Raw genomic sequence first — 26,019 nt, forward strand, 5'->3', positions numbered from 1 at the left:
ACTGTCTTGGGAGCCCAACTCTCCCCTGGATCTCCAAGAACGGGATGCTCCTCACCCGCTGCTATGGCCGGAACCTCCATGAACCGCACATCTCGACTGGTGTACACATCCCGCTTTACAGGATCATACAAACGATAGCCTTCGGACTGAGAGCTGTAGCCAACGAACACTTGTCTTCGGGAAGCCGCTTCAAATTTATGACGATGAGTCTTGGGAATGTGAACATAGGCATCACACCCAAAAACTCTAAAATAAGAAACATCGGGCTTAGTCTCAAGGTAAGTCTCAAAAGGTGTCATCCCATCAACAGCCGAAGTGGGGGATTGATTGAGGATGTGAATTGCAGTAGCCATAGCCTCGGCCCACAGAAACCGAGGTTTCTGTCGGTGCTCCATCATGGTGCGCGCCATCTCGATCACACTTCGGTTCTTCCGTTCAAGAATGCCATTTTCTTGAGGAGTGTTGGTGTTAGCAAACTCCTGGTGAATGCCTTTATCTGCACAAAAACGAGCAAACTCATTAGAAACAATTCACCACCCTTGTCGGAGCGCAAGGTCTTCAATCATCGGCCCGATAGCTTCTCCTCAAAGAGAAGCCAATCCTTGAAGTGGGAGAAAGCCTCCGACTTCAACGCCACCCAAGTCATCCTGCTGTAGTCATCTACGATCAACATGAAGTACGAGCTTCCTTTCAAGGACTCGTTCCTCATAGGGCCACAAAGATCCGTAGATACCAGCTCCATCGGGGAAGTAGATCGCCGCGAAGCTTTGTTGGGAATCGCATCCCTATGCTGCTTCCCACGAATACAGGAGACGCATGGCTGCTGGCTCACCACTATGTCCGGCAACCCTCGAACAAGCTGTCCACGTGACGCCCTCCGAAGATAATCATAGTTGAGGTGACCAAACCGAGCATGCCATAGCTCTGACTGTGTCTGAGAGGTAAGAAGAAGAGTAGGGAGAGCAGTAGAAGACGTCAATTTGTAGATGCCATCCTCCTCATATCCGGATGAGAAAACCTTCCGGGATCCACGATCAAGGACTGGTACCGAATCACTGTCAAACTCCACCAAAAGTCCAAGTGAACAAATCTTATGAACCGAAAGTAGATGATACCCTAAATCTGGCGCAACACCTCTGAGGTATGAGTACCACCACGTCCATCTGGAATAAGCTGCATCTCACCCCGTCCTGTAATAGACACCGAAGAGCTATCTCCGATGAGAATCTGCCCACGCGAAGGTCGCAACTGGGCAACACCAACTGATGAAGGAGTCATGTGCTGGGGGGCACCACTGTCTACGATCCACTCTCGAGCCTGGGGGGCTGTCATCACAGCATCAGAAGCCTTCGGTGTAGAGTCCTCAATGACTGCTAGATGAAGAAACGCAGTTGATGAGGGTGCAGCCACCGCTCCAGAATCCTTCGAGTCCTTGTTGGTGTCCTTCTTGTCTTTGTCGGGGCAATCCTTCTTCCAATGGCCGGTCCTACCACAAATATGGCATGTGGATTCTTTTTCCTTGGCCTTCTTTGACTTGTTGTCCTCCTTCTTCTTCTTTTGGTCCTTCCCCTTCTTCTGAGAGGCTTGACCTGTCAAAGCTTCCGACTTGGAAGCATTCTGTACCTTCAGTTGTTCCTCTTGGTCCAAGACCATAGGAACCAGCTCTTCCCACCGAAGAGTGGACTTACGCCCCGAAGCAATAAGGGCAGAGTAAAAAGCACTAAATCGTGGTGGCAACTGGGACAAGAGTGTGATCGCCATGTCTTCGGAGGAAATCGGCTTTTCCGCATTTTGAACCTGCATCTGAAGCTGTCTAAGCTTGTTGATGTGCTCCCGCAACGAAGAAGACTTATTCACGGACAAGGTCCGCATTTGCACCTCCAAAGAAATCCTCTTCATAAGGGTCATCCGGTTATACATCTGGTCAAGCTCCAGCCATAGCTCCCGAGCCACCGTCAAGTGCTCAATGTGGGCTATCACGGCTGTAGTACAAGACAGAAAAAGAAGAGAACGAATCCGGGCATTCAGTTTGTCCCAGTGAGATTGGGCCTTGGCCAACTCCGCACGAGCATCAGAAGAGAGTTTGGACTCATCTCTCACCGAGAGCCGGTCGATCTCCTCCTGTACAAGATCCGCCAAATCGTAAGACTCAAGGATGGCCAACATCATCACGCGCTAGATGCGGTAATTGTTGCCATCGAGCTTTTGATCTAAGGGAAGAGCCGGTAAGACAGGCACCTTCCGATCCATGATCGTTTGGAATTCCAAGTCAATCTTTGTAGACATCTTCACCTGTAATGCTTGCACAAACGCAAAAGCAGCCCCCTCTGACTGTGAAAATGCAGCCTGCTAGGGCTCTTTCTTCCGCGTCCTGAACCTTTTTCACCCGCCGGAGGCGATGAAAAAGTAAAACCTGCACTTGAAAGCTGAAAACACAGCCTTCCTCCTCTTCAAACAGCAGCAAACAGCAGCAAATCCACCAACTGGACTCCTTTTCCGTGCGCCCACGCTCGCTTCAGCCTTGTTCCGATGCGCAGCCTTCCCGCTCGCCCTCGAACGTTGGAAACGCAGCCTTGTGTCGCGATGGAATCTCCTCTTCAGGCAGGTTCTTCACTCAGTCAGCCCTTCTTCACTGCTCTGATACCATGTCAGAGTGCAGCGATGCGGAAGCGTGGGACCAAGACTGAGAGAGAGAGTGAACACAGAGAGGAGAGAGAGAGAAAGAGATAGTGGAAGACGAAGATCTGCTGTAAAAGGTGTGCTGTATACAAAGATATGTAGATATATACATGGGCGCAGTGCGCGGGACTGCGTGTCTCCACCTCGACGATGCAACCTGCTGTCCACCTCGAAGTATGCTGCAGTCTGCATAAATCTCCAGCGTGAAATCTGCAAAATACAAGTGTGGAATGATGTTCAGGCTACCGACTATAAATAGCCAAGAACAATGCGAAAAAATATGGCATGTCGGCTGCATTAAATGCAGCCGACTGGTACAGATCTGTCCGACTGTACCAGACTGCCACGTGGCTGCCTGCTCCGCCAGGGGATGACTGACAATCGCTAACAGAGGGTTGATGGAAAAGGCTCAAATCTAGACTTTTGTAATGAGTGTCAGTTTGGAAAGCAAATGAAAAATTCATTTTACTCTGGTCTCTCTCGTAAGTCCAATGTCTTGGACTTAGTGCATTTTGATGTATGTAGTATGCCCGTGAAATCGTTGGGTGGTGCTGCATATTTTCTCTTTTATTGATGATTGTTCCAGAAAGATTTGAGTTTATTTGTTGAAAAGGAAAAGTGAAGTGTTTGCTGTTTTTAAAACTTTTTCATGCATTTGTGACCAGTCAGATAGGTAGAAAGTTGAAATGGCCTCATATGACGATTTACACATATTTGGCTGTGATGCTTTTGTTCATGTAAGAGATGAGTTGAGGAACAAACTTGACCCAAAATCCACCAAAGGTATCTTCATGGGCTATGATGATGAGGGTGAATTTGGCTATAGAGTGTGATTACCTCAGTCCAAGAAAATTATTCGCAGTCGTAATGTTGTGTTTAATGAGGCAAAATTGCTAAAAGGTACTTTAGCCTCTAATGAAGATAAGAAAAAGGTCAAATTTCAGAATTTGCAGCCACCTATTACTTCAGATGATGATCTGTGGAGTTGAGAAATTATACTTTTCTTTGCCATAAAACTTAATCTACAGCAGAAATTAGGGTTTGATAGCAACCTCGCAAAGTGTGCCAAGAGATTGAAGTCTCAAGACTTGAAATTTCAAGGTTGAGAATTATTTCTCAATAAGATTCAAGTGAGGGACCAACCAACATCGAATTCGGGGAAAATTTCATTTCCCAAGGAGTTGGTGAAGGCCAATTGCTTGATCAAATCAAGGGGGCAAATCAATTTGGAGACTTGCTGGTCATTATTGGTAGCAAGGGGCTTTTGGATTGCGAAGGGGATTAAAGGAATCTTATTGTATTCTAATTCAATTGTAATTAAAAATAAAAAAAATACCGAAAGGGGCACCGGTTTTGGGGCAAATAGGATATCCAATGTCCAAGATTGATTGTTAAATGTTTGTGTTTCAGCATTTCATTAATTATTGTTTGTTGTAAGTAATTAATGAAGGCTAGTTTCATGGTTCTATTGTCGGGATACCATTAGATCCTTTGAATTGGTGGGCCTTGGGTACCTCATTGCAAGTCAGAAGCTTTGCATTATTGCTGAAATTGTGCTCAGCTGCTGATTACAACAAGTATGTCTTCACATGGTGATACGGGATTAAGTGTGATGCATCTCAGTTTGGTCATTCACATGGTGAAGGGGAAAATGCAATGCATGATCTTGAACAAGGTTTTCAACATGGACAGCAAGCTGAAAATGTGGGAAATGACCCAAATGCAGGGATTTCCATACCTTAAGATGCTAATGACCAGTAAGAGGGTGAAGAATTTGATGATAGGTTGAAAGATCAGATGATGACAGCAGCAAATCTCTTTGCTGAATTGGCAAAGGATCCTCATTGTACTTGATTCTTGAATGCCCCAAAGAAGGACAACAAAGGCAAAGAGAAGAAGACACCTTGTGAAACCAACCTTCCTCCTCAGATAGGGTGGTAAATAACTTGATTAAGCACTAATTATAGCAAGTATAAAATTCACATAAATTGAAAATACACACTTTATCACTTTAATCTTGGACATTGGACACCCTTTTGGTCCCAAAATTGGTGCCCCTTGTGGTATTTCTGTACCTTATATTGCAAATGGAAGGAGTACAATTGAGATCTATTGATCTCCTCTACTAATCCAAGTCTCTCTTGCTGTCAAAACTGACCAGTAAGTCTTCAAACCAATTTGCCCCTTGGTTTGCTTTGGGATTGGTCTTCACCTTGCTTCTTGAAAGGCAAATTTAGCCCCAAATTTGATACTGCTTGGTTAGCCTCTTGAATCTACTTGAAATTCCTCAAGTTCAGCTGTTGGAATTCAAGTCCTAGGCCTTCAATTTTGAGCATGAATCCCGAGGTGGTTGTCAAACCCTAATTTGTATTGTAAGTTAGGATTTACAATAGAGATTGATTGAAATCTCTTTTTCTGATGGCTCAAACTCTTGGAAAATGCTGAGATAACTTGAGAGATGGCTAGGGGATGTGAGAGAATGCTGTAGAGAGAGAAGTTTCAGAAATTCATTGCGAGAAACGTTGAAAAGCTATTGCTACCCTACTCAAACAGCCATGGAAGTTGTCACCTTCAGCTTGGGACCAAGACTGCTGCCCCCTTTTATATACTGTTATTTGCACTAGAAGGACCTTGGGCTATTGTCATCTGCTCTTGGAGGGCTCCAAACTGCTGTCACATACTATAGAAGTGAGCCCTAGTGGTTGTAAATTATATGAGTAGCCTCTCCTTGCTCTCTAACAACTTCCTTCTCGCTCACAATGGTTAGAATAGACTTCTACTAAGCCCCAAAAACGGTTTTCCACCACTTGTATGGGCAAGTTTTGCCAAGTGGTAGCCTTCTAATTCCATTTTTAAGTATTATTTAGCGTATTAAATTAATTTTTAAAGTATTAATTTTTTGAAAATTAATTTAATACTTATTCCGATGCTCAAAAAATTAATTTCATGAAAGAATAATTAAATTGACTAGGCCAATTCATCTTCCAAGTATCTTTGAGCAAGTATTAGCCTTAGATCGGTATTAATTAATTAATTAATGACTAGTCTCTAATGTCACTTATAACATTAGTGGCAAATAAATTGGTCTAGGCCCAAATCTGACACCGGGTATCACCTAGTACATGTCATGCATAACTTATTGTGCAAGTGACATTAGCACATTTGGTTAACTTTTAATCAAATGCTAAGAAAAGCAATAAATTTCACGTTCTCATGACACCTTCTAGAGCTTCGAGATAGCTAGAAGAATAGAAGGAAATGCCTAAGCCTCCAATGGAAGAGCCCAAACTTGTTGATGAGCACAAACAGTTGGTACCTATAGGAGATATGTGAAGTTTAAACCTTTCAGTGGTGCATAAGATAATCTGAAAGCTCTCACTTTCATACAACAATTTGATACAGCCTATTCAAGAGGCAACTTCACAAAGGCATCTAAAATTTGTAAGGTAGCCACATTTTTGAAGGGAAACGCATTATAGTGTTGGTCTACACTTCTTATTCCAGGAAGAGTACCTACCACTTTGGTTAAGTTCAAGTAAATGTTTGCTTCAAAATGGTTGACAAACACGTTTGAAGTGGACATAATGATAGCATGAAACCAGTTCAGTGTAAAAGGTTGTAAGAACTTGGACCAATGCCTACGAGGTGGTTGCATGATGCCTTGACTGTAGCTTCATGCGAAGGGATAGAAGTCTTTAGGGAGGAGTGGAAATTCTTGAGGGGATGTAGTTCGAAGGTGATCACATGCTTTCTTTATTGTTGTATCTAGATTTTATATGAGAAAACTAACCTAGCCGTTTCGATGTATAGTACAAAATCTACAGCGTAATGCAGCCACGTGGGCGACATTTTCAGGTGGAGCGTATCAACAAAATGCGCTCCACAACAGACTGTGGTGTCATGGTGAAGTTTGAGCAAGAGAGTTGATGGCATGCCATAGATGCGAATACTCTAGTAGATGAGATGGAGTATTTTGGCAACCTGCAAAGTGTTAATTCAGTAGATGTCCATAGCGTCTTCAGGATCATATTTGATGTATAGCGGTTTAAAGTGGTATTGGAAGGAGTAGAGGTAATTGTTATTGTACATGTGAAGTGCAATTGAGATTATTTCATATTTACAAGCCAAGGACACTAGGAAATCAGTGGATGTCAAAGGCAAAAGTTGTGAAGTAATGTTGCATAGATACTAGGTGGTATTTGGTGCTAGAAATCGGCTTAAGACATTTTATTAGCCATAAGTTTCGGTTGGTGACACTAGGGATTTGACATTTAATGGTACTTAATGCCAATTCGGGGGCTAAAGATTCAAAGAAGACTCAACAATACTTGGGAGATGAACTGGTCTAGCCAATTTAATTGTTGGTTGGTCAAACTAATTTTGTGGGCATTGAAATAAATATTAAATTAAAAACTGAAAATTAATTTAATAATGTAAATAATGTTGGAAAATGGGAATTAGAAGGCTGCCACTTGGCAAAACTTGCCCATGCAAGTGGGCAATACATTTTTGAGGTTGGGGGAGAGAGAGAGAGGGTCATTCTAGCCTTGTGTAAGCTGAGAGAGGCAGAGAGAAGGCTGCCATAGTTGCTACAACATTTGACAGCTACAACATTTGACAGGTCATTTTCAGCTAGCAAGAGACCCTCTAGGAGCTGGTGACATGCCTTGAAGTGACTATAGCAGCAGATGATGGCAGTTTGAGGGCTGTTTCAGCCAAACAACATCATATTTGGTGTGTTTCATCAATGGAGACAGCTTTCATGGCTGTCTAGACGAGGCAGTAGCTGATTTCTTTCATTTTTTGCAATGGAAGTCTGAATTTTCTCTCTATTTAGCATTTTCTCTCATTCTCCAGCCATTTCCTGGCCTTGTTCTGAAGATCTTAGCATTCTAATCCTTGGAGGTTGAGAAATTGTACTTTTGTCTATTGTAAACCTTAATTTACAACAGAAATTAGGGTTTGATAGTAACTTTAGGAAGCGTGCCCAGGAGATTGAAGCCTCAACACTTGAAAATTCAAGGCTGAGAATTATTTCTCGTCAAGGTTCAAGTGAGGGACCAGCCAACATTTGAATTTGGGGCAAGTTCTATTTCCCAAGGAGTCATTGAAGGCCAATTGCTCGATCAGGTCAAGGGGCAAATCAATTTGAAGACTTGCTGGTCATTATTGACAGCAAGGGGCTTTTGGATTCTAAAGGGGATTGTAGGAATCCTATTGTATTCGAATTCAATTGCAATTAAAGATAAAGAAATACCGAAAGGGGTGCCAATTTTGGGGCCAACAGGGTGTCCAATGTCCAAGATTGATTGGTAATTTTTTGTGTTTCAGCATTTCATTAATCATTGCTTGTTGTAATTAAGTTATAATCAGGTTATTACCACCCCTTAAAGGAGCGATACGAATCATACATCTTCAAAGGAAGAGGCACTCCTTAAATGGTACTATTGCTGGCCCTAACTTTAGTGTTTTCAACACCATTTGAACCCATTTGAACAACATAATGTATACAATGCTAGAGTGCATTGGCATGCTTAGACATCCAAGGCTCGTGTTGCAAAAGCATACATTCTTACACACACAATAAACTTTTGATTTGATTAGCCAGCATCTATTGAATAATTTGTAAATCGTTGGCATTAAGGTTATTGGCTCCAGTTGGAGAGTCACAAAGCTTCTTTTTGGATAGTTTAACTAAACCCTTTTCCATGACGTAGGCATAAGATCATCATTCCACACCTTATTTATCATGAATGGTAGTGATTCATTAAGCAAAATCTAGTATGCCCTAAAAGGCCACTGTCAAACCATCCCAACCAGGTGAGTTTCATTTGCAAAGCATCCTCTAACTCAATCATGGTAGATGGATTTTCTAAAATCTATGTATCTTGATGAGAGATAATGGGCTGACGATAATGGAAGAGAATTGATGTAGCCCCGAGCATAGCAGCAAACAAATCAGCATGACACTGCCTACTAAAGTCCTCTAATTTCATTAGAGCCTTTATCTACAATACTTGTTTGTCTTGTTCACATCATCAGAATTTCCCAGTTATGTAGATCATTCTGCAGGTCCCAGGATGACATGTTTGGATACGGCAATGCTTCTTCCTCAATATTATGCACTTGTTGAGTTTGAGCAGTTAATATGAAAAGTTCACATGTATGTGTGCTTGGCTTTTTAAATGTTATGGTGCATGTCACCGATATACCATTGACCATAGTCCTGAATAATAGTCTGCATATTCTGAACAAATTGGGATCAACATCTTCATATATCTGTTCATGCAATGAAGCAATCACCACTTGCACTATACTTCCTCAAAAAAAAGAAAATGCTTTTTGCAACTGTTTGTGAAAGTGTATATCTGGAGGTCGTTTAACTTATAAATATGATTTCGTAGTATTGATTTGCTTTCACAATATAGATTTGACACTCATTGGCTCTTCATGTGTTACATTTTTCCATGTTAATGCTTTGGTTTTCAAGTTGTTGTTAGTGAAGACACCTGCAACAGTTTTTGCCCACAAAAGCTCATCACATGATTTCCTGCAAAATGTCTCCCCTGAGTGGGAACATCATCATAGTTGATGATTTGCTGGATGTGGTTGTTTCCCAGATTTTGTCTCTGGCCGTGGCCTTTTTTTTGGGTTATGTACCTGCAGCAGCAGTGTTTGGCATCTTTGGTAGCATAGTTCTCTGGATGTATGGCAGTTTCTGGTTCACTGGTGGAGTTGTATTTGTCGGAGGTAAGCTGTTGTAATTTGGTACGATTTTGAATATGTCAATGGAGCTTATCTCAATTTGCTCTTATCTGTGGAGGTACATGCATCATCTGTGCATTTGTTCCATTATGAATATAACTTTAATGTAAAAAACTGCTCCTTGTCAAAACAACATTAGTTATTACTATGCCACTTTTCATGCTTTGAATCATTGAGAATTGGCTGGAATAAATGCTGCTATAAATAACACAGGTGGCAGCACTCAAAGCACAGCAGTACAGTAGGCAGCAGTTTGGCTAAGTGACGTACTGAAAATTGTGCAAACTGTAGGTCAACTTATGCCTACAACAGCATCCGCTGTTAGGAAACCCAAAGGTCAGTGAGCATAAAATTAATCTGCAAAACACTGAATCATGAAATGAGCAATAAAAGAGTGAACACACTCAACACAAGGGAGCTAGAATGCTCCTACTCAGATGACACACAACACAGACTGGCACCAAAGCTTGGTGCCGCTTGTGGTATTTTTTAGAGATTGCTAGAGCTGTTCAATCTGATTACAGAGAACTTGTTTCTACTTTGAAACCTTGCGCCACTAGCAAATGCTAACCACTATCATGTTCTTGTACCTGCTCTTCACAAATCAGTCCAGCCTTGCATGCTCACAAAGTCGCAAGTTGCTCTCACCAACACTGAATCATGAAATGAGCAATAAAAGAGTGAACACACTCAACACAAGGGAGCTAGAATGCTCCTACTCAGATGACACACAACACAGATTGGCACCAAAGCTTGGTGCCGCTTGTGGTATTTTTTAGAGATTGCTAGAGCTGTTCAATCTGATTACAGAGAACTTGTTTCTACTTTGAAACCTTGTGCCACTAGCAAATGCTAACCACTATCATGTTCTTGTACCTGCTCTTCACAAATCAGTCCAGCCTTGCATGCTCACAAAGTCGCAAGTTGCTCTCACCAACGGTGGACTAATGGAAACTATAACTGACTAGATTTGCATTGAGAACTTTGATTTTTCCACAATTTCTTCATAAAGCGCTTGCATGTATACCAAGACTGCTGTCTACAGCAAACTCTGTGCCCTTTGAAGAGAGTGCTGCACACAGCTTGCACACAACCATAGACAGCAAGTTGATGCTGAATAAGAAGCTTCAAGCTATCATTAGTGCCAAACGCTTCAACTCAGCCTTGCACAATGCTATCCAGTCTTGTCTTTTGCATACAAAAGAGAGAATACAGCCAGTCCTTTGTGACAAAACTATGCAAACTGGAAAAAGTACATATGTGCTGTCCAAGACAACTGCCAACATTGGTGTCCACCGAGGGGGGAGAGAGAGAGCTGCACACAACTTGTATGCAACCCTAGACAGCAGCTCTATGCTGTGCAAAGCAGCCCATAGTAGGCTTTGTAGCGACGGGAGAGGCTCGAAGATTGAGATAGTAGGTGTTTGTTCGTTGCGCGTGGAGAGATAGAGAGTGAGAGAGAGCAGAGTAGAGAGTGTGCACATTTTTAGGTACAATGGCAAGAGTGTACCTTTAGGTTTTTAGATAGATATATATGTGTAAGTATAGGTGCTAAGGGTGTGTTCACACCCGAGCACATTTAAAGGCACGAGGCCTTTATTCCCAACAACCTCCCACCTAAAGGCAATGTGCCTTAAGAGGAGAAAAGAATCAGCTAAGTCTAGGTATGCACAAAGCTGAAATACATATATCTATCCAACTCCCATCATCTGTCGGCAATGAGCAAACAGCTCTGCTAGAAGACCCTTCGTGAGAAGGTCTGCAGGGTTATCATCTGTATGCACTTTGACAAGCTCAATGCTCTTGGTGTCAAGTACATCTCTAATGAAGTGATACTTTATCTGTATGTGCCTTGTCTTTGCATGAAAGACAGGATTCCGTGCTAGCGTGATAGCACTGTGATTATCACAATGGAGAATAGGTAACTTTGTGATGCCAAGCTCTCCCACCAGATGCGAAAGCCATGAAGCCTCCTTGCATGCCTTAGTGGCAGCCACATACTCTGCCTCTGTAGTAGACAATGTTAAGAAGACTGCTAGGGTTTGCACTGAGGACACACAGAGTGTACTACCACGACAGAAACATAAAGACACAGACACAGATACTGAGGGCAAAACTCAAACCCTAAACGCAAAACTCAAAACTCAAACACAAAACGCAAAACTCAAAACTCAAACACAAACAGAAGAAGGGAGAGAGAGAACACAACTCTGAAGTGAATGAATGCTGTAATTGAATGTAAGAGTGTACAGTGTGCTCAAGGGTAGAGCAATGTTGGAGTGTGACGTCCACCGAAGACAGATCCCAAGTCTGTGACCACCAGTCGGAGTGTAGGAGTGCTGAATAGTGAATGGCAGCAGGCTGGTCACCAAAACGTAGCAGTCTGGAGGTTGGAAACTGGTAAACGCAGTAGTGTACCACTGATCGGGGGTTGGAAACTGTGCACAGTCTGCTGTAAACAGCAGGCTGAAACAGTGTTTGAGAGTGTCAGGGCCTGCAATGCTGAAAACGTAGGCTGGCTGACCCTGGAGATGATGGACAGCAGGCTGAACAACAGTCTGGGACAGTTTGGAGCAGTCGCCAGTAGCTGAGAGCTGTCGCCTACAGCAATGGACAGGCTAAAGATGATGTGGCTGTAGTCGATGATGGCTGGACAGCAGATGGAGGCGGGCTGCAGGCTGGAAAGTGGGCGCCAACAACAGTAGAGGGTGTGGGGGCTGGTGTAACCTGCAAAACAAGGATGATGGCTGAATGGAGGCAGCCTGTCTATTTATAGATGTGGAAGGGTACCCCAAAAATTAGGGTTTCCACTAAGCTTTCTCGAACCGCTCCCCGTTTTAGGGTTTTCACTGAACTCTCTCGAACCGCTCCCCGTTTTAGGGTTTTACTCTAAAAGAGCATTTTTAGTGTGTTTTGGGGCTGTTTAAGAGGCTAATCAGCAAGTAATGCACATTTTAGCTCAACAGACAATGCAACACACTTTTGTAGCCTGGATATCCAGGAGATTGCTCCTCCTGTGAAAGTAAACACATACCCAGAAGTGGACTTTCTGCAATCCACATGACCAGCATAGTTTGTATTCGTGAAGCCAACAACAGATGCCTTTTGCTTCCCAAAGCAGATGCACAACTCCTTTGTGCCTTTGAGATATCTCATAATACTTTTCACTGCATCCCAATGCTTTTTGCAAGGGGTTGCCATGTATCTGCTAACCACTCCCAATGCAAAGGCAATGTCAGGACGTGTAGCAACCATAGCGTACATTAAACTGCCAACAGCTGAAGCATATGGTACCTTGGCCATTTCAGCCTTCTCATCATCAGATGTAGGGCTGTCCTCTGCATTGAGTTTCACATATGGAGGCAATGGAACCTCGATTGTTCCCTCTTCCCTCCATATTGAAATGTTGCAAAACCTTGGAGATATACTCCTGCTGAGATAGATAGAGTAATTCTTTTGACCTATCTCTAAGTATTCGCATGCCAAGAATGTGATTTGCATCACCAAGATCCTTCATGTTAAAGCTGCCATGAAGACTTTGCTTTAGTGAGTCTTAAGGCATGAGTATCCTTGCCAACAATCAGCATGTCATCTATATACAAAACCAAGATAATTAGGCTGCCATCTGTTGCCTTCTTGGTGTACAAGCAGTGATCCACTTGACTTCTATGGAAACCTTGAGACTGCATAAATGTATCAAACTTATGATACCATTCTTTGGGTGCATGTTTCAACCCATATAAACTCCTTTTGAGTTTACATACCATCTTTTCTTTCCCTTTTTTCACAGACCCTTTAGGTTGCTGCATATATATGTCTTCATGCAGATCACTATGTAAGAATGCAGTCTTTACATCCATTTGTATGAGCTCCATATCTTCAGTTGCAACCAAGCCCAAAATGGTTCTCAATATAGTCGTCTTGACTAGAGGAGAAAAGATCTCATCAAAGTAAATTCCATGTTCCTGCTTAGACCCTTCGCAACCAATCGTGCTTTGTATTTTGGCAAGGATCGAGAAGGTAACCTTCATCTTGTAAACCCATTTGCATGGAAGGGTTTTTTGCCCTACAGGCAATTGCACCAAATCCCAAGTGCTATTTTTCTCAAGAGATTCCATCTCTAACAACATGGCTTTGTACCTTGCTGTCTTGTCTGTCCATTGCTTCCTTGAAGCAAGACGGTTCACCATAGTCTGTCAACATAACATAACCAGCCACATTGTTTGCACCAGGAATGAATCTTTCAGGTTGTCTAGTAGCCCTAGACGATCTCCTAACCCAATGATCATTGTTTGCTGGCTGTTCTTGCAAATTTCCATTTTCAGCATGCTGTCCTGGCATTTCAGCCTACAAATCAGCATTAACAGCTTGCTGTCCTGTCCTGGCTGTTTGTGCACATGTAGTGGCTCATTATCATGGGCAATAGCTGGCTGATTATTTCCAGCATCATCTTCTGCATTTATAGGTTCATTTACAGCAAGTATTTGTTGCTGTACAGCGGGCACATTTTATTAGTCCAAAAGGTATTTCTTCCCGGAATACAACCCTACGGACTTCCTTAGTCTTTTCGGGTTGTTTATGCATGTGATCTGCCCGGAAGATTATGTCATTGCTGCGTATTACTTTCCTTTTCTCAAGATCCCACAATCTATATACTATTTCACCCTCGTCACCATATCCTAGGAAAATGCATTTATAGGACTTTGTCTTAAGTTTGCTGCGTTTTTCTTTACGAATATGCACTAAAGCCTCGCAGCCAAACACTTTTAGATGAGCATACGAAGGTGGCTTGCCCGACCACTCTTCTTGGGGAACCCCCCCCCCCCCCCCCCCCCCCCCCCCCCCAAAAACCCAAAAAAAAAAAAAGACCTGTTTGGTGATCGATTAATTAAGTGAACGGCTCTCATAACAGCCATTGCCCAAAAACCATGGGGTAATGTAGCATGAGACAACATCGTACGGACCTTATCTTGTATGGTTCGATTCATACGCTCTGCAACTCCATTTTGGGGTGGATTATGAGGGGTAGTGAGCTTCATCTTTATCCCTTTGCTGTCATAAAATACTTGAAAGGCCTTGGACACATATTCCCCACCATTGTCAGAGCGAAGACATTTAAATGTCTTATTTATCTGATTTTTCAGCCAATGCCAATTATTTTTTAAGCTTGTTAAGCACTTTATCCTTGCTACGAATAGGATAAACCCATACCTTCCTTGTAGCATCATCAACAAAGGTGACAAAATATTTCTTTTTCCCTAAAGGTAATCCTGGCATCTGACATACATCCGAATGTACTAACTCTAGAGAATAAGATTTCAAAGAAAGAGACTTGTGAGATGTCTGTGCATGTTTACCATAAATACAATGATCACAATGCTCAAAACTAGCATAACGAAGATAAGGCAAGTAGCCCAAACGAGAAAGCACTTTTATTCCTGTTTGACTTATGTGTCCCAATCGGGCATGCCACAAAGAAACGCTCGGCTGCTGGGTCACGGCAACAACATGGTCACACACACTAGATACATGAAGTGGATACAAAGTATCACTCTTGCACCCTCTGGCAATCACTCTAGATCCCTTACAGATCTTCCATTTTCCATCACCAAAGGTGGTAGGAAAACCATCATCATCTAGCTGCCTTGTGCTAATTAAGCCCTTCTTGAGTTGAGGTACATGCCGTACATGCGGAAGTGTGAAGATAGAGCCATGTTGAAACTGCAACTGCACACTGCCAATACTTGCAATGTCACATGCATAGTTGTCCCCAAGATGGACAACACCATGTCGGCCCCCTATATAGTCAGGGAACCACTCATGATGAGGGGTGACATGAAAGGAAGCACCTGAATTGAGAATCCAGGTATGCATGTCATCAGCTATATTTGCAAGTAAAGCATATGTACCAAAGTGTGAAGAGACAAAGAGTACGTCACTCCCACTATCATTGCCATGAGTGATTACATTCACCTCTTTAATTTTTACACTACGCTTCTTAGGCTGACTGTCCTTCTCTTCCTTGCTATCATCTGTCTTCTTGCCCTTTTCTTTCTCTTTCTTCCATTTGTAGCAATCACATTTAAAGTGACCCTTCTTGCCACAATGATGGCATTCAACATCTTTGCCACGTGATTTACTGCGTCCCTTGCTATCATATTTGCCTTTTTGCTATGATCTGCCCCTAGTATGCAAAGTACTGGAAGACTTACTGGATGCATTGTTCTGTCGATTCATTTCTTCCATGAGTAGAGCACTCTCTACATTAGCATACAAAAGGATCACATTAGAATTGCTCATAGCAGTCTTGAATGTATCTCAACTCTCTGGAAGAGTGGAAAGCAAGAAAGTAGCCTTAAATCCATAAGCTTTTTCAGCCAATACACTTTGCTTGTAGCACTCTTTTGTGCATACAGTTCTTCCAGTCTAGTCCATATAGCATATGCAGAATCCAAACCTTCAATGTTAAATAGCAAGGCATCAGAAATCGATAGCTCGATGGTTGAGCGTGCAAGCTTATTTAACTCATCCCAATCGTCCTGTTCCATATCTGCGGGCTTGGCCCCTTGTGTTTTGATCGGCTTTGCCTGCTTCTTTTGCAAACAGGATATTGTAGCACTGCTTTTCCCAAACTGCAAAGTTATTTGCTCCTTCAAGCTTCTTTATGTGCATGAGATTACTGCTGTCACTGCAGCCAGCCATGATTTTCAGCCCAAATATGACCAAAAAATCAGCAAATGCAGGCCCAAACTGTCACCCAAGTGACCAAGGTACAAACAAGTACCAACCAGCAATAAATGACCACTTAGAAGCACAGATTTCAGATCTGTAATTAAATTTTCAGAAGCACCAAACCATGTGCTACAACATTCCACAAATGATTACAGCTGTTCCAAGGGCATATGCATCACATTACATGAGAAATCCCAAACTTTAGCTGCAATTTTTGTTGTACATGTGCCCACGAGCATAAAATTTGACACGCACGGTCAAAAGCCCCAAAATTTTTGTGCTCAAAGCATCAACCACACGTGTGCATTTTCTCTGTCATGTATAGAACATGCCAATTTTGCCAGAATAGAGCAATTTCAGCAAAACCCCCAAATTTTGTCAAGTGTTGATGTCCAAATTGCATGGAATTCAGTATTTAAAATGACCAAATGCTGCACCGATTTTGCCCAAATTGCAAAAGCCCCAAATTGCACGGGGTCCAATGTGCATTAATGTTGAAAAATTGGGTAAATTTCAGCCCAATTTGTGCTTGTACATGAAAAGCCCCAAATGTCAGGGACAAAATGTCACAAATTCCTGCAATTTCTGAGACAGTATTACTGTTGCATCTTGCTCGCACCAAATTTGGACAAATCCCCAAATTTTCCAAGTCGTGTGTGCACTAATTTTAGTCAAATTGAAAGAATTTCACTAAAATGTGAAAAGCCGCCCCAAATTTCTCGGGCAGATGTGCACCGACGTCCGTTACGCCTGTACTTGACCAGTCGCTTGGCACGTCGTGACTGCTGCTGCCCTTCGCACTTCTGCACCAGTCGACTCTCCTTTGCTCACAAGCATGCCTGCCGCAACCAATTGCTCGATTGTGACAACTCCTGCTGCTGCCCTTCGCACTCCTGCACCAGTCGACTGTCTCCTTTGCTCACAAGCATGCCTGCCGCAACCAATTGCTCGATTGTGACAACTCCTGCTCGTCGAGTCCACTTGGGACTCCTGCAATACTTGAGCTCTCTCTTGCCAGCTCTGATACCAGTTTGTAGTGATGGGAGAGGCATGAAGATCGAGACAACAAGTGTTCGTTGCGCGTGGAGAGATAGAGAGAGCAGAGTAGAGAGTGTGCACATTTTTAGGTACAATGACGAGAGTGTACCTTTAGGTTTTTAGATAGATATATATGTGTAAGTACAAGTGCTAAGGGTGTGTTCACACCCGAGCACATTTAAAAGCACAAGGCCTTTATTCCCAATAGGCTTAGCTGTTACTAGCACAACACGACCCCTTCCAGCCTTGCACATTGTTGTTCCGCCTTGACCGCATTTGGAGGACATGAGAAAACAACTTGTCTTTGCATGCATGCTCATGGGGAAGAGAGAGAAAACTGCCACTATGCTGTAAAAACAGCCATAAACCCTTTTTTGCATGCCATGACTATTACCAAGACTACCTACATTCACCAAAGTTGGTATACAAACTTGACTTACGTTTTTCAACTTTTTCCTTGATGTTATCACATAAAAAGCATAATTTTATCTAAAAATACTAGTCCCTAGGTCCAAACCTTGGCCCTACTGCCAAATTTGGCACTAAGGTTCAAGAAGCTCCAATTATTAAATGTGCACTTTGCACTTGCACATCAAACAATTTATTACTCTCTAGCTCTCAATTATTTAATAATCAATTGTAAGCTTTAGCCTTTCAATCAAAACATTCATTGATTAAAACATAATAGAATTGGTAAAGTTGTTTGAAACATGTGCAAACATACCCCATATAAACATCAATCATAAGCTTTTAATCTCCTTAATGCTTCACACAATTGTTAACGATAGGGTTTGTGAGGAGAAACACAGAGTGTGTATATCAAACACTAGGACACAAAACTTTGAAACATAGAAAATGAATGAAATGATAAATCATTTACAATGACGATGCAATGGAGGATCCTTGTCAAGGTTTTGTGTCTTGGGGATTGGTATTTGTAAAGAAATACTCGTCCATGGATAACAAACACAATCATATGACAAAGCATAGAGTGATATAAGAACTTAGTAGGTTTAGGGTAACTCAAAGACTGAAGATGAATGAAGAATAATGAATAAATACAATGCCCATGCTGTAAGCACACTATGTAAGGTGAATATAAAACCTTGAACTCCCATGTTTCTAGGACTGGGGCAGAGAGTGTGAGTTGGTGAGTGTGTTGCTAAGAACTTAGTAGGTTTAGGGTAACTCAAAGACAATGAAGATTGAAGATGAATGAAGAATAATGAATAAATACAATGCCCATGCTGTAAACACACTATGTAAGGTGAATATAAAACCTTGAACTCCCATGTTTCTAGGACTGGGGCAAAGAGTGTGAGTTGGTAAGTGTGTTGCCCTTTGTACAGATCCCAAAGCCCAGCAAGCAGCCTTCGAAAGTGTATGGCTGCAGCAAACACGGATTTGTAGCCAGAGGAAGATGGACAGCTTGGAGGAGTGGGCAGCAAACTGAAAACAGTCGGGATGATGCAAGCGACAACTGCTGCCGCAAAATGTGTCAGAGTGAAGCAATTTGGAAGTGATTGACCAAGAGTAAATAGAGAGAGAAGAGAGAGAGAGAAAGAGTCAGTGAAACATAGAAAATCTGCAGTGAAGAATGCTGTATAAGGATGCAGAATTATACATGGGTGTAGAGAGAATATTTGTGTATGTCTCCACCTTGAAGATCTCAGTCCCTATCAGCCCCGAGGGCAGTCTCCACGGTCTACAGCCTGAAATTTGTGAAAATAACTGAAAGAGACTGCTGAAATCAGAGCCTATAAGTGGGTTGGAAAAAATGCCACAAATAATGCAGGTCGGTTGCAATTAATGTAGCGAATTGGACAACACCTGTCCGATTGCACAGTCCGACTGACCAGTTGCCACGCGGCACTCAGCCAACACCTGAGGCTTGTTGCACTAACTGCTTCTCCTACTCCTACCTATCCAGGGAATATCCAGCTTTAACACCCCCTCTTAGATCTTGGACACGACAGAAGACTAAGGGATGTGGAGCGTTGTTGAAGTAAAGCTTGGGGAAGCGCCTTGGTAAACAAGTCTGCAAGATTGTCCTCTATCTTGCTATAGACCAGGGAAATGGTCTTATCAAGAATCTTTTACGGAATGAAATGATATTGGATCTCAATATGCTTTGTTTGAGCATGAAACACATGATTCTTGGCCAAGGCAATGCAACTCTCATTGTCACACTGTAGAACAGTAGGACCTGTCTGCGGGCAACGAAGCTTCTCCAGAAGCCCGCGAATCCACATTGTCTCACACGTAGTAAAAGACACCGCCCGATACTCCGTCTCAGTTGAAGAGACGGCAACTGTAGGTTGCTTCTTGCTGCTCCACGAAACAACATCAACACCCAAGGCAAAACAATATCTTGTGGTGGACCTCCAATGATCCACATCACCAGCCCAATCAGAATCACTCCAATCTGTAAGGACCAAGTTCGTTGCACCTGTACTAGCAGGATAATAGATCCCAAGATAAGGAGTCCCCCGTAGGAACCGCAAAATCATTTGGGCATCCTGGGCTCACTCATTAACCCAGCCAACACATCCACAACATAACATAAGTCAACACGGGTATTAAAAAGCCAGATTAAGGAACCAATCAACTGCCTATAACGGGTAGTATCCTCCAAAGGAGAATTGGAATGAGTTGTAGCCTTCCAATTCGGGTTCATAGGAGTTATAAGAGACTTGCATCCCTTCATCTCACACGTAGCCAAGAGTTTCCGTGTCATGAGGACATGTATTTTTGAAACCTCACTTAACATGTGGATTAATTTTCAATCACATAGTTAAGTAAATGTTGTACATGTGAGGTGGAACTGGGGTTAGAGTAAATTTACGAGCCCAGGACTTAAGGAAATCACGGGATGTCAAAGGCAAAAGTTGCTACAAGTTATGGCGCACAGGTACTTAGTGGTATCTGGTGTGAGTTGTTGGCCTAGGTCATTCATTTGGCCATCAGTGTTAGTTTAATGGTACCTAATGCCAATCTAATGGTCATAATGGCGCAGAGATACTCAGGAATGGAAGTTGCCTAGCCAATTTAATTATTGGCCAATCAGATTATTTTTCAAGGCACCAAAATGATTATTAGATTAATTTTCAGTATTTAAAGATTTAGCCTGCAAGAGAGAGTGAGGAGATGCTACTGGTTTGATTTGTAGCCATTGGGGGATCTTCTGAGGTAGCCAAGGATAAGAGAAGAACAATCAACAGCAGGTGACAGCATCTACAGGCTATTGAGACAGGGCAATAGTAGTAAATGACTGATTTTTTTCGTTCTTTGCATCTAGAAGATGTTGAGACAAGGCAGCAAGAGTAAATGACATATTTTCCCCAGTTCTTCGCGAAGAAAGTCTAAATTCTCTCTTATCTCCCAGCCTTGCTTTGAAGATTATAGCATTGAGATCACCAGAGGTTAAGAAATTTCAGATTTCTCTGTTGTAAACCCTAATCTGCAGCATAAATCAAGGTTTAGCAGTAGCCTTGGGAAGGGTGCCAGAAATTGGAAGCTTCAAGACTTGGATTCAACAAGGCTGAAGCTGTTTTTAGTCAAATTCAAGTGGAGGGACCAACAAATCAATGAATTTGGGGCATTTTTCATCTCCATTAAAGCGAATGAAGGCCAATTGACTGCCAGAATTAAGATACAAACCAAATTGAAGACTTGCCGGTCATTTTGGACAGCAAGGAGAGTTGGAATACTGAAAGGGATTGGGAGAATCCCATTGTACATCAACTTGTTCTTCAATTAAGTTAAAGAAATATTGAAAGGGGCACCAATTTTGGGGCCAACAGGGTGTCCAATGTCCAAGATTATATGGTAAAGTATGCATTTCAGATTTATGAATTTGTTAATTGCTGTAAATAGTGCTTAATCAGGTTATTTACCACTCTATCCGGGGAGGAATGTTGGTTTCATCTTGTGAAAACCATTGCTGGGAAATAAAGATCCCCCTCGGAGTCTGATAGATCTCATGATCAAGAAATAAGTGAAGAAGTCTCATGTCCCTCACCTCAAACTTTTCATGAAGTGTTGCCTTTGTTTGCTCGACCATCTGAGTATGGTCTTCTATCACAATTAAGTTGTCCACATAAAGGACAAAGAATACATGACCTCCACCTGAGGTGTCTACATACAACTGGGGTCGGCTTGGGAACACTGATATCCTAATTTCTCTTGGAGGAACGAGTAAATCTTCTCATTCCAAGCATGGGGAACCTGCTTAAGGCCATAAAGAGCCTTCTGCAACCTTGTACACCTTACCATTAGAAGAACCGAAGATAGGAGGCTGCTCAACATAGATCTCCTCCTTCAACTCTCCATTCAAGAAGGCAGACTTCACATCCAACTGATAAAGCGGCTATCTCCTGTGGCTAGCCAAGGCAAGAACTACATGAATAGTGGCCATTCGAGCTGTAGGGGCAAAAGTATCATGGAAATCAATGCTTGGGTGCTATGCAAAACCTTTAGCAACAAGGCGGGCCTTGTGCTTGTCCAATGTGCCATCACTGCGGTACTTGGTCTTGAAGATCCATTTGACTCCAATGATCTTCTTATGAGGATGTTTTTCGGCATGAGATACCAAGTGCCATTTCTCTCAATGGACTTCAGCGCCTTCTCCATCGCTTTCCACCAATCATGCTGTAAAACCTCCTTCACGAAATTGGGCTCCCAATCTTGCATGACACGAGTCATCAAAGAGTAATTAGTGTAAACAAGCTCAATGTGGTGTGCTTGGTTCCTTCGAGAACGTCGCAGGCCATCTTGCAGCTGCCACTCCTTAGGGACCCCCTCAATCCGTGCATCACGAAGAGTGTTATGAGCCCAACAAGGAGAAGGTCAAATCTTGCGTCGTCGCTTTGCATTTGCTGAAGTTTTTGAAAAGTCCACTGACGGCGGGGGAGCAATCGGTGAATCCGATGGCTGGAAACTAAGCTCCTCATCTGAAGAAGAGTCCTCAAGAGACACAAGCTCTAGAGGAACAGTCACTGGGGTCTAGCTATCACCGGGATCTCCAAGAATAGGGTGTTCCTCACCCCCCCTCTAGGGCTGAAACTTCCACGAACCGAACATCATGGCTCGTGTAGACATCACACTTAACAGGATGTTACAATTGTTAGCCTTGAGATTGCGAGCTATAGCCCACAAACATCTGTCCTTTGTAAGCCTTGTTAAATTTGTCACTTTGTGTCTTCGAGATGTGAACATAGGCATCACATCCAAAAACCTTGAAATAAGAAACATCAAGCTTGGATCCAAAGTATGTGAATTGCATTAGCCACAGTCTCAGCCCATAGATACTAAGATGCCTGACAATGCTCCATCATGGTACGGGCCATCTCGATCGCATTGCGATTCTTCCGCTCCAAGATGCCATTTTCGTGAGAGGTGTTTGTATTGGCAAACTCTTGGTGAATACCACGAACTGCACAAAAACGAGCAAACTCATTAGAAACAAATTCTCCACCCTTATCTGATTGTAAGGTCTTCAGCTTTCGGCCCGATCCGTTCTCCTCAAAGAGCAACCAATCCTTAAAGTTGGAGAAAGCCGCCGATCTCAGCTTCAAGAAATAAGCCCATGTCATCCTGCTGTAATCATCCACAATGAGCATGAAATACAAGCTCCCTTTAAGGGACTCTATTCTCATTAGTCCACAAAGATCGGTAGAAACGAGCTCCAAGGTTGCTGAAGATTGCTGCAAAGCCTTGTTGGGAACAACATCATGAGTCTGCTTCCCATGGATGCAGGATATATAAGGCTGTTGGCTCACCGCAATATCCGGAAAACCTTGAACAAGCTGTCCCTTTGACGTCTTGTGAAGGTAATCATAATTGAGGTGGCCAAACCGAGCATGCTAAACCTCGGACTGAGTTTGTGAGGTAAGAAAAAGGGAAGTCAAGGCAGAAGAAGACCGAAACTTGTAGACTCCATTCTCATAACTTGAAGAAAGAACCTACCTCGATCCTCGATCAAGAATCCGAAAAGAATCCACATCAAATTCGACCAAAAGGCCGAGGGCATAAATCTTGTGCACCAAAAGAAGATGGTATCCCAAAGCTGGCACATAAAGTACCTTGGATGAATAGGCATCACCACATCCATCTAGAATAAGATGCATGTTGCCCCGTCCTTGTATAGGAATAGACGAACTGTCACCAATGAGAATCTGGCCATGTGAAGGCCGCAAATGAGCAACACGTGCTGAAGGAGTCATGTGCCAGGAGGCACCACTGTCAACAATCCACTCTCGAGTGTATGGGGCTGACAACGCAGCATCAAAAGTTGTCAGGGTTGAATCTTCAACCACCTCCAATTGGAGGAAAGTAGTTGATGAGGGAGCAACCACCGCTTTGGAATCCTTCGAAGATTTCTCCTTCTCCTCCTTCTCCTTGTCGAGGCAATCCTTTTTCCAGTGACTTGTTTTGCCATAAATGTGACAAGTAGATTCCTTGTCTTTGTCCTTCTTAGATTTGTCCTCCTCCTCCTTTTGGTCCTTCCCTTTTTTTGAGAGGACTGACCAAAGCCTCAGATTTCGAAGCATTGGTCCCTTTCAATTGCTTCTCTTGGTCCTTCCCACTGAAGAGTCTCAGACCGTGTGAAAGCAATCAAGGCAGAATAAAAACCACTGAAGTGGGGCGGTAACTATGAAAGAAGAGTTATCGCCATGTCTTTAGAAGTGATCACCTTCCCTGTGTTTTGAACCTGTGCCTGAAGCTGCCTCAGCTTGTTGATATGCTTCTGCATAGAAGATGACTTGTTGACACTCATGGTCCACATCTGCACTTCCAAAGAAACTTGCTTCATGACGGTCATTCGATTGTACATCTGATCAAGATCCAGCCATATCTCCCGGGCCACCGTCAAATGCTCAATATGAAAGATAACAATTGTAGTACATGAGAGAAATAAAAATGAGCGAATGCAAGCATTGAGTTTATCCCAATGTGCTTGCGCCTTTGCCAACTCCACCTTTTCACTGGAAGAGAGTTTGGACTCGTCTCGCGAACGACAACGATGAATAGCCTCCGTAACAAGCTCTCCCAAATCATAGGACTCCAAGATGGCAAGCATCATGACCCGCGAGATGTTGTAGTTTTGGCCATTGAGCTTTTGATCCGATGGAAGAGTTAGTAAGACAGGCACCTTCTGGTCCATGATTGCCTGGAACTCTGTCTTAGCCTCAAAAGACATCTTTACCTACAATGCTGCACAAAACACAAAGAGCAACCCCCTCTGACTGTAAAAATACAGCTTGCTAGGGCTATGGTTCTCTCGTCCTGCTCCTTCTTCACTTGCTGGAGGCAATGAAAAGGTAAAATCTGCACTTCAAGGCCCAAAACGCAGGCTTTCTTTCTTCTCTAACAGCCAAAACCAGGAGCAACTTCAACAAATCTTCTCTTGACTTTCTCGCACGCCCACGCTCGGCTCAGCCTTGTTTTAATGCGCAGCCCTCCTGCTCACACTTAAATGCTGAAAACGCAGCCTTGTGTCGTGCTGAAATCTCTTCTTCAGATGGGTTGACAGTCCTTCAATGCTTTGATACCATGTCAAAGTGAAGCAATGCAGAAGCGAATGACCAAGGCAAAAGAGTGAACAGAGATCGGGGAGAGAGAGAGAGAGAGAGAGAGAGAGAGAGAGAGAGAGAGAGAGAATGGCAATTGCCTCTGGGTCTTTGCCATGATTGGTGTAACCTTTTTCGTGGATTAGTATTGGGATTTTCCACACGTTGGCCTAGGGCCCTTGTGTCTTTTGTAATCATGTAATCTTGTACCTTTTTTCGTAATTAATACAATTACCTTTTACGAAAAAAGAGAGAGAGAATGTGCAGTGAATGCTGTATTAGGATGCAGAATTATACACGGGTGCAGAGAGAATATCTGCGTATGTCTCCACCTCAAAAATCTCCGTCTCCATCAGCTCCGAGGGTAGTCTCTATGGTCTGCAGCCTGAAATCTGTGAAGACAACTGACAGAGACTGCTGAAATCAGAGCCTATAAATAGGCTCGAAAAAATGCCACAAATAATGCAGGTCGCCTGCAATTAATGCCGCTGACTGGACAGCAGCTGTCCGACTGCTGTCCGACTGACGAGCTGCCACGTGGCACTCAGGCAACACGTGACGCCTGCTGCACCAGCTGCTCCTGCTACTCCTGCCTGTCCAGGGAATGTCCAGCTCTAACAAAATACAACAGATCTGCTGATGTGGTAGGCTGCATGGTAGGGCTGGATAGTAAATGCAGGTGTAAATAATAATGACATCAGCAACAGGCGACAGCTGCATAGTGGTGAATGCAGGTTGGAACAGGTAGACAACAGCCAAACGTAGCTTGTGGATGATGGCAGTGGGCTGAAAACAGTTGCCAACAGTAGGAGACAGTCTAGATGCAGGCACCAGCTGATGGAGAGAAGCCTCAAACTGAGATATCAGCTGAAAGGGGTGTGGACAGCAGAGCATAGAAGCCATGGCCACAATATGCCTAATTTATACGGAATTTTGAAGCAAATAAATAAAGATTAGGCATTTTTGGGAAATAAGTGCAAATAAATACAAATCGGGCCTTTTTGGGGCTGCTAATGAAGACTGAAATTTGGAACTGATGCACTGCATTTAAATGTTAATGTATGTGATGATTTTAGTTGCTGAACATGTACAACCACACAGGCTGTGGGCAACTAGCTAAGTGAGTGCCCATGGACGACTCCTCTTGCGCAGGATAATGTATGCGAGAATGATACTATACATGGAGGAGATGAAGCCTATAAATAAGCTGAGATGGAGCCATAAAATGATCAGA

At 43.0% G+C, this 26,019-nt stretch overlaps 1 protein-coding gene across 1 annotated transcript in view; it reads left to right on the top strand.

Moving 5' to 3' along the window:
* LOC148023414 (uncharacterized) overlaps nucleotides 1-26,019 on the top strand; it is a 49,997-nt gene that overhangs the window by 12,444 nt on the left and 11,534 nt on the right. Inside the window, exon 2 of the mRNA XM_087696360.1 lies at nucleotides 9,300-9,429. Coding sequence (XP_087552486.1) covers nucleotides 9,300-9,429 — 130 coding nt within the window. The remainder of the gene's footprint in view (nucleotides 1-9,299; nucleotides 9,430-26,019) is intronic.

This window comes from Lygodium microphyllum, chromosome 16 (assembly GCF_053477565.2).
Source record: "Lygodium microphyllum isolate KBCC chromosome 16, Lygodium_microphyllum_v1.1.10, whole genome shotgun sequence".
NCBI lineage: Eukaryota > Viridiplantae > Streptophyta > Polypodiopsida > Schizaeales > Lygodiaceae > Lygodium > Lygodium microphyllum.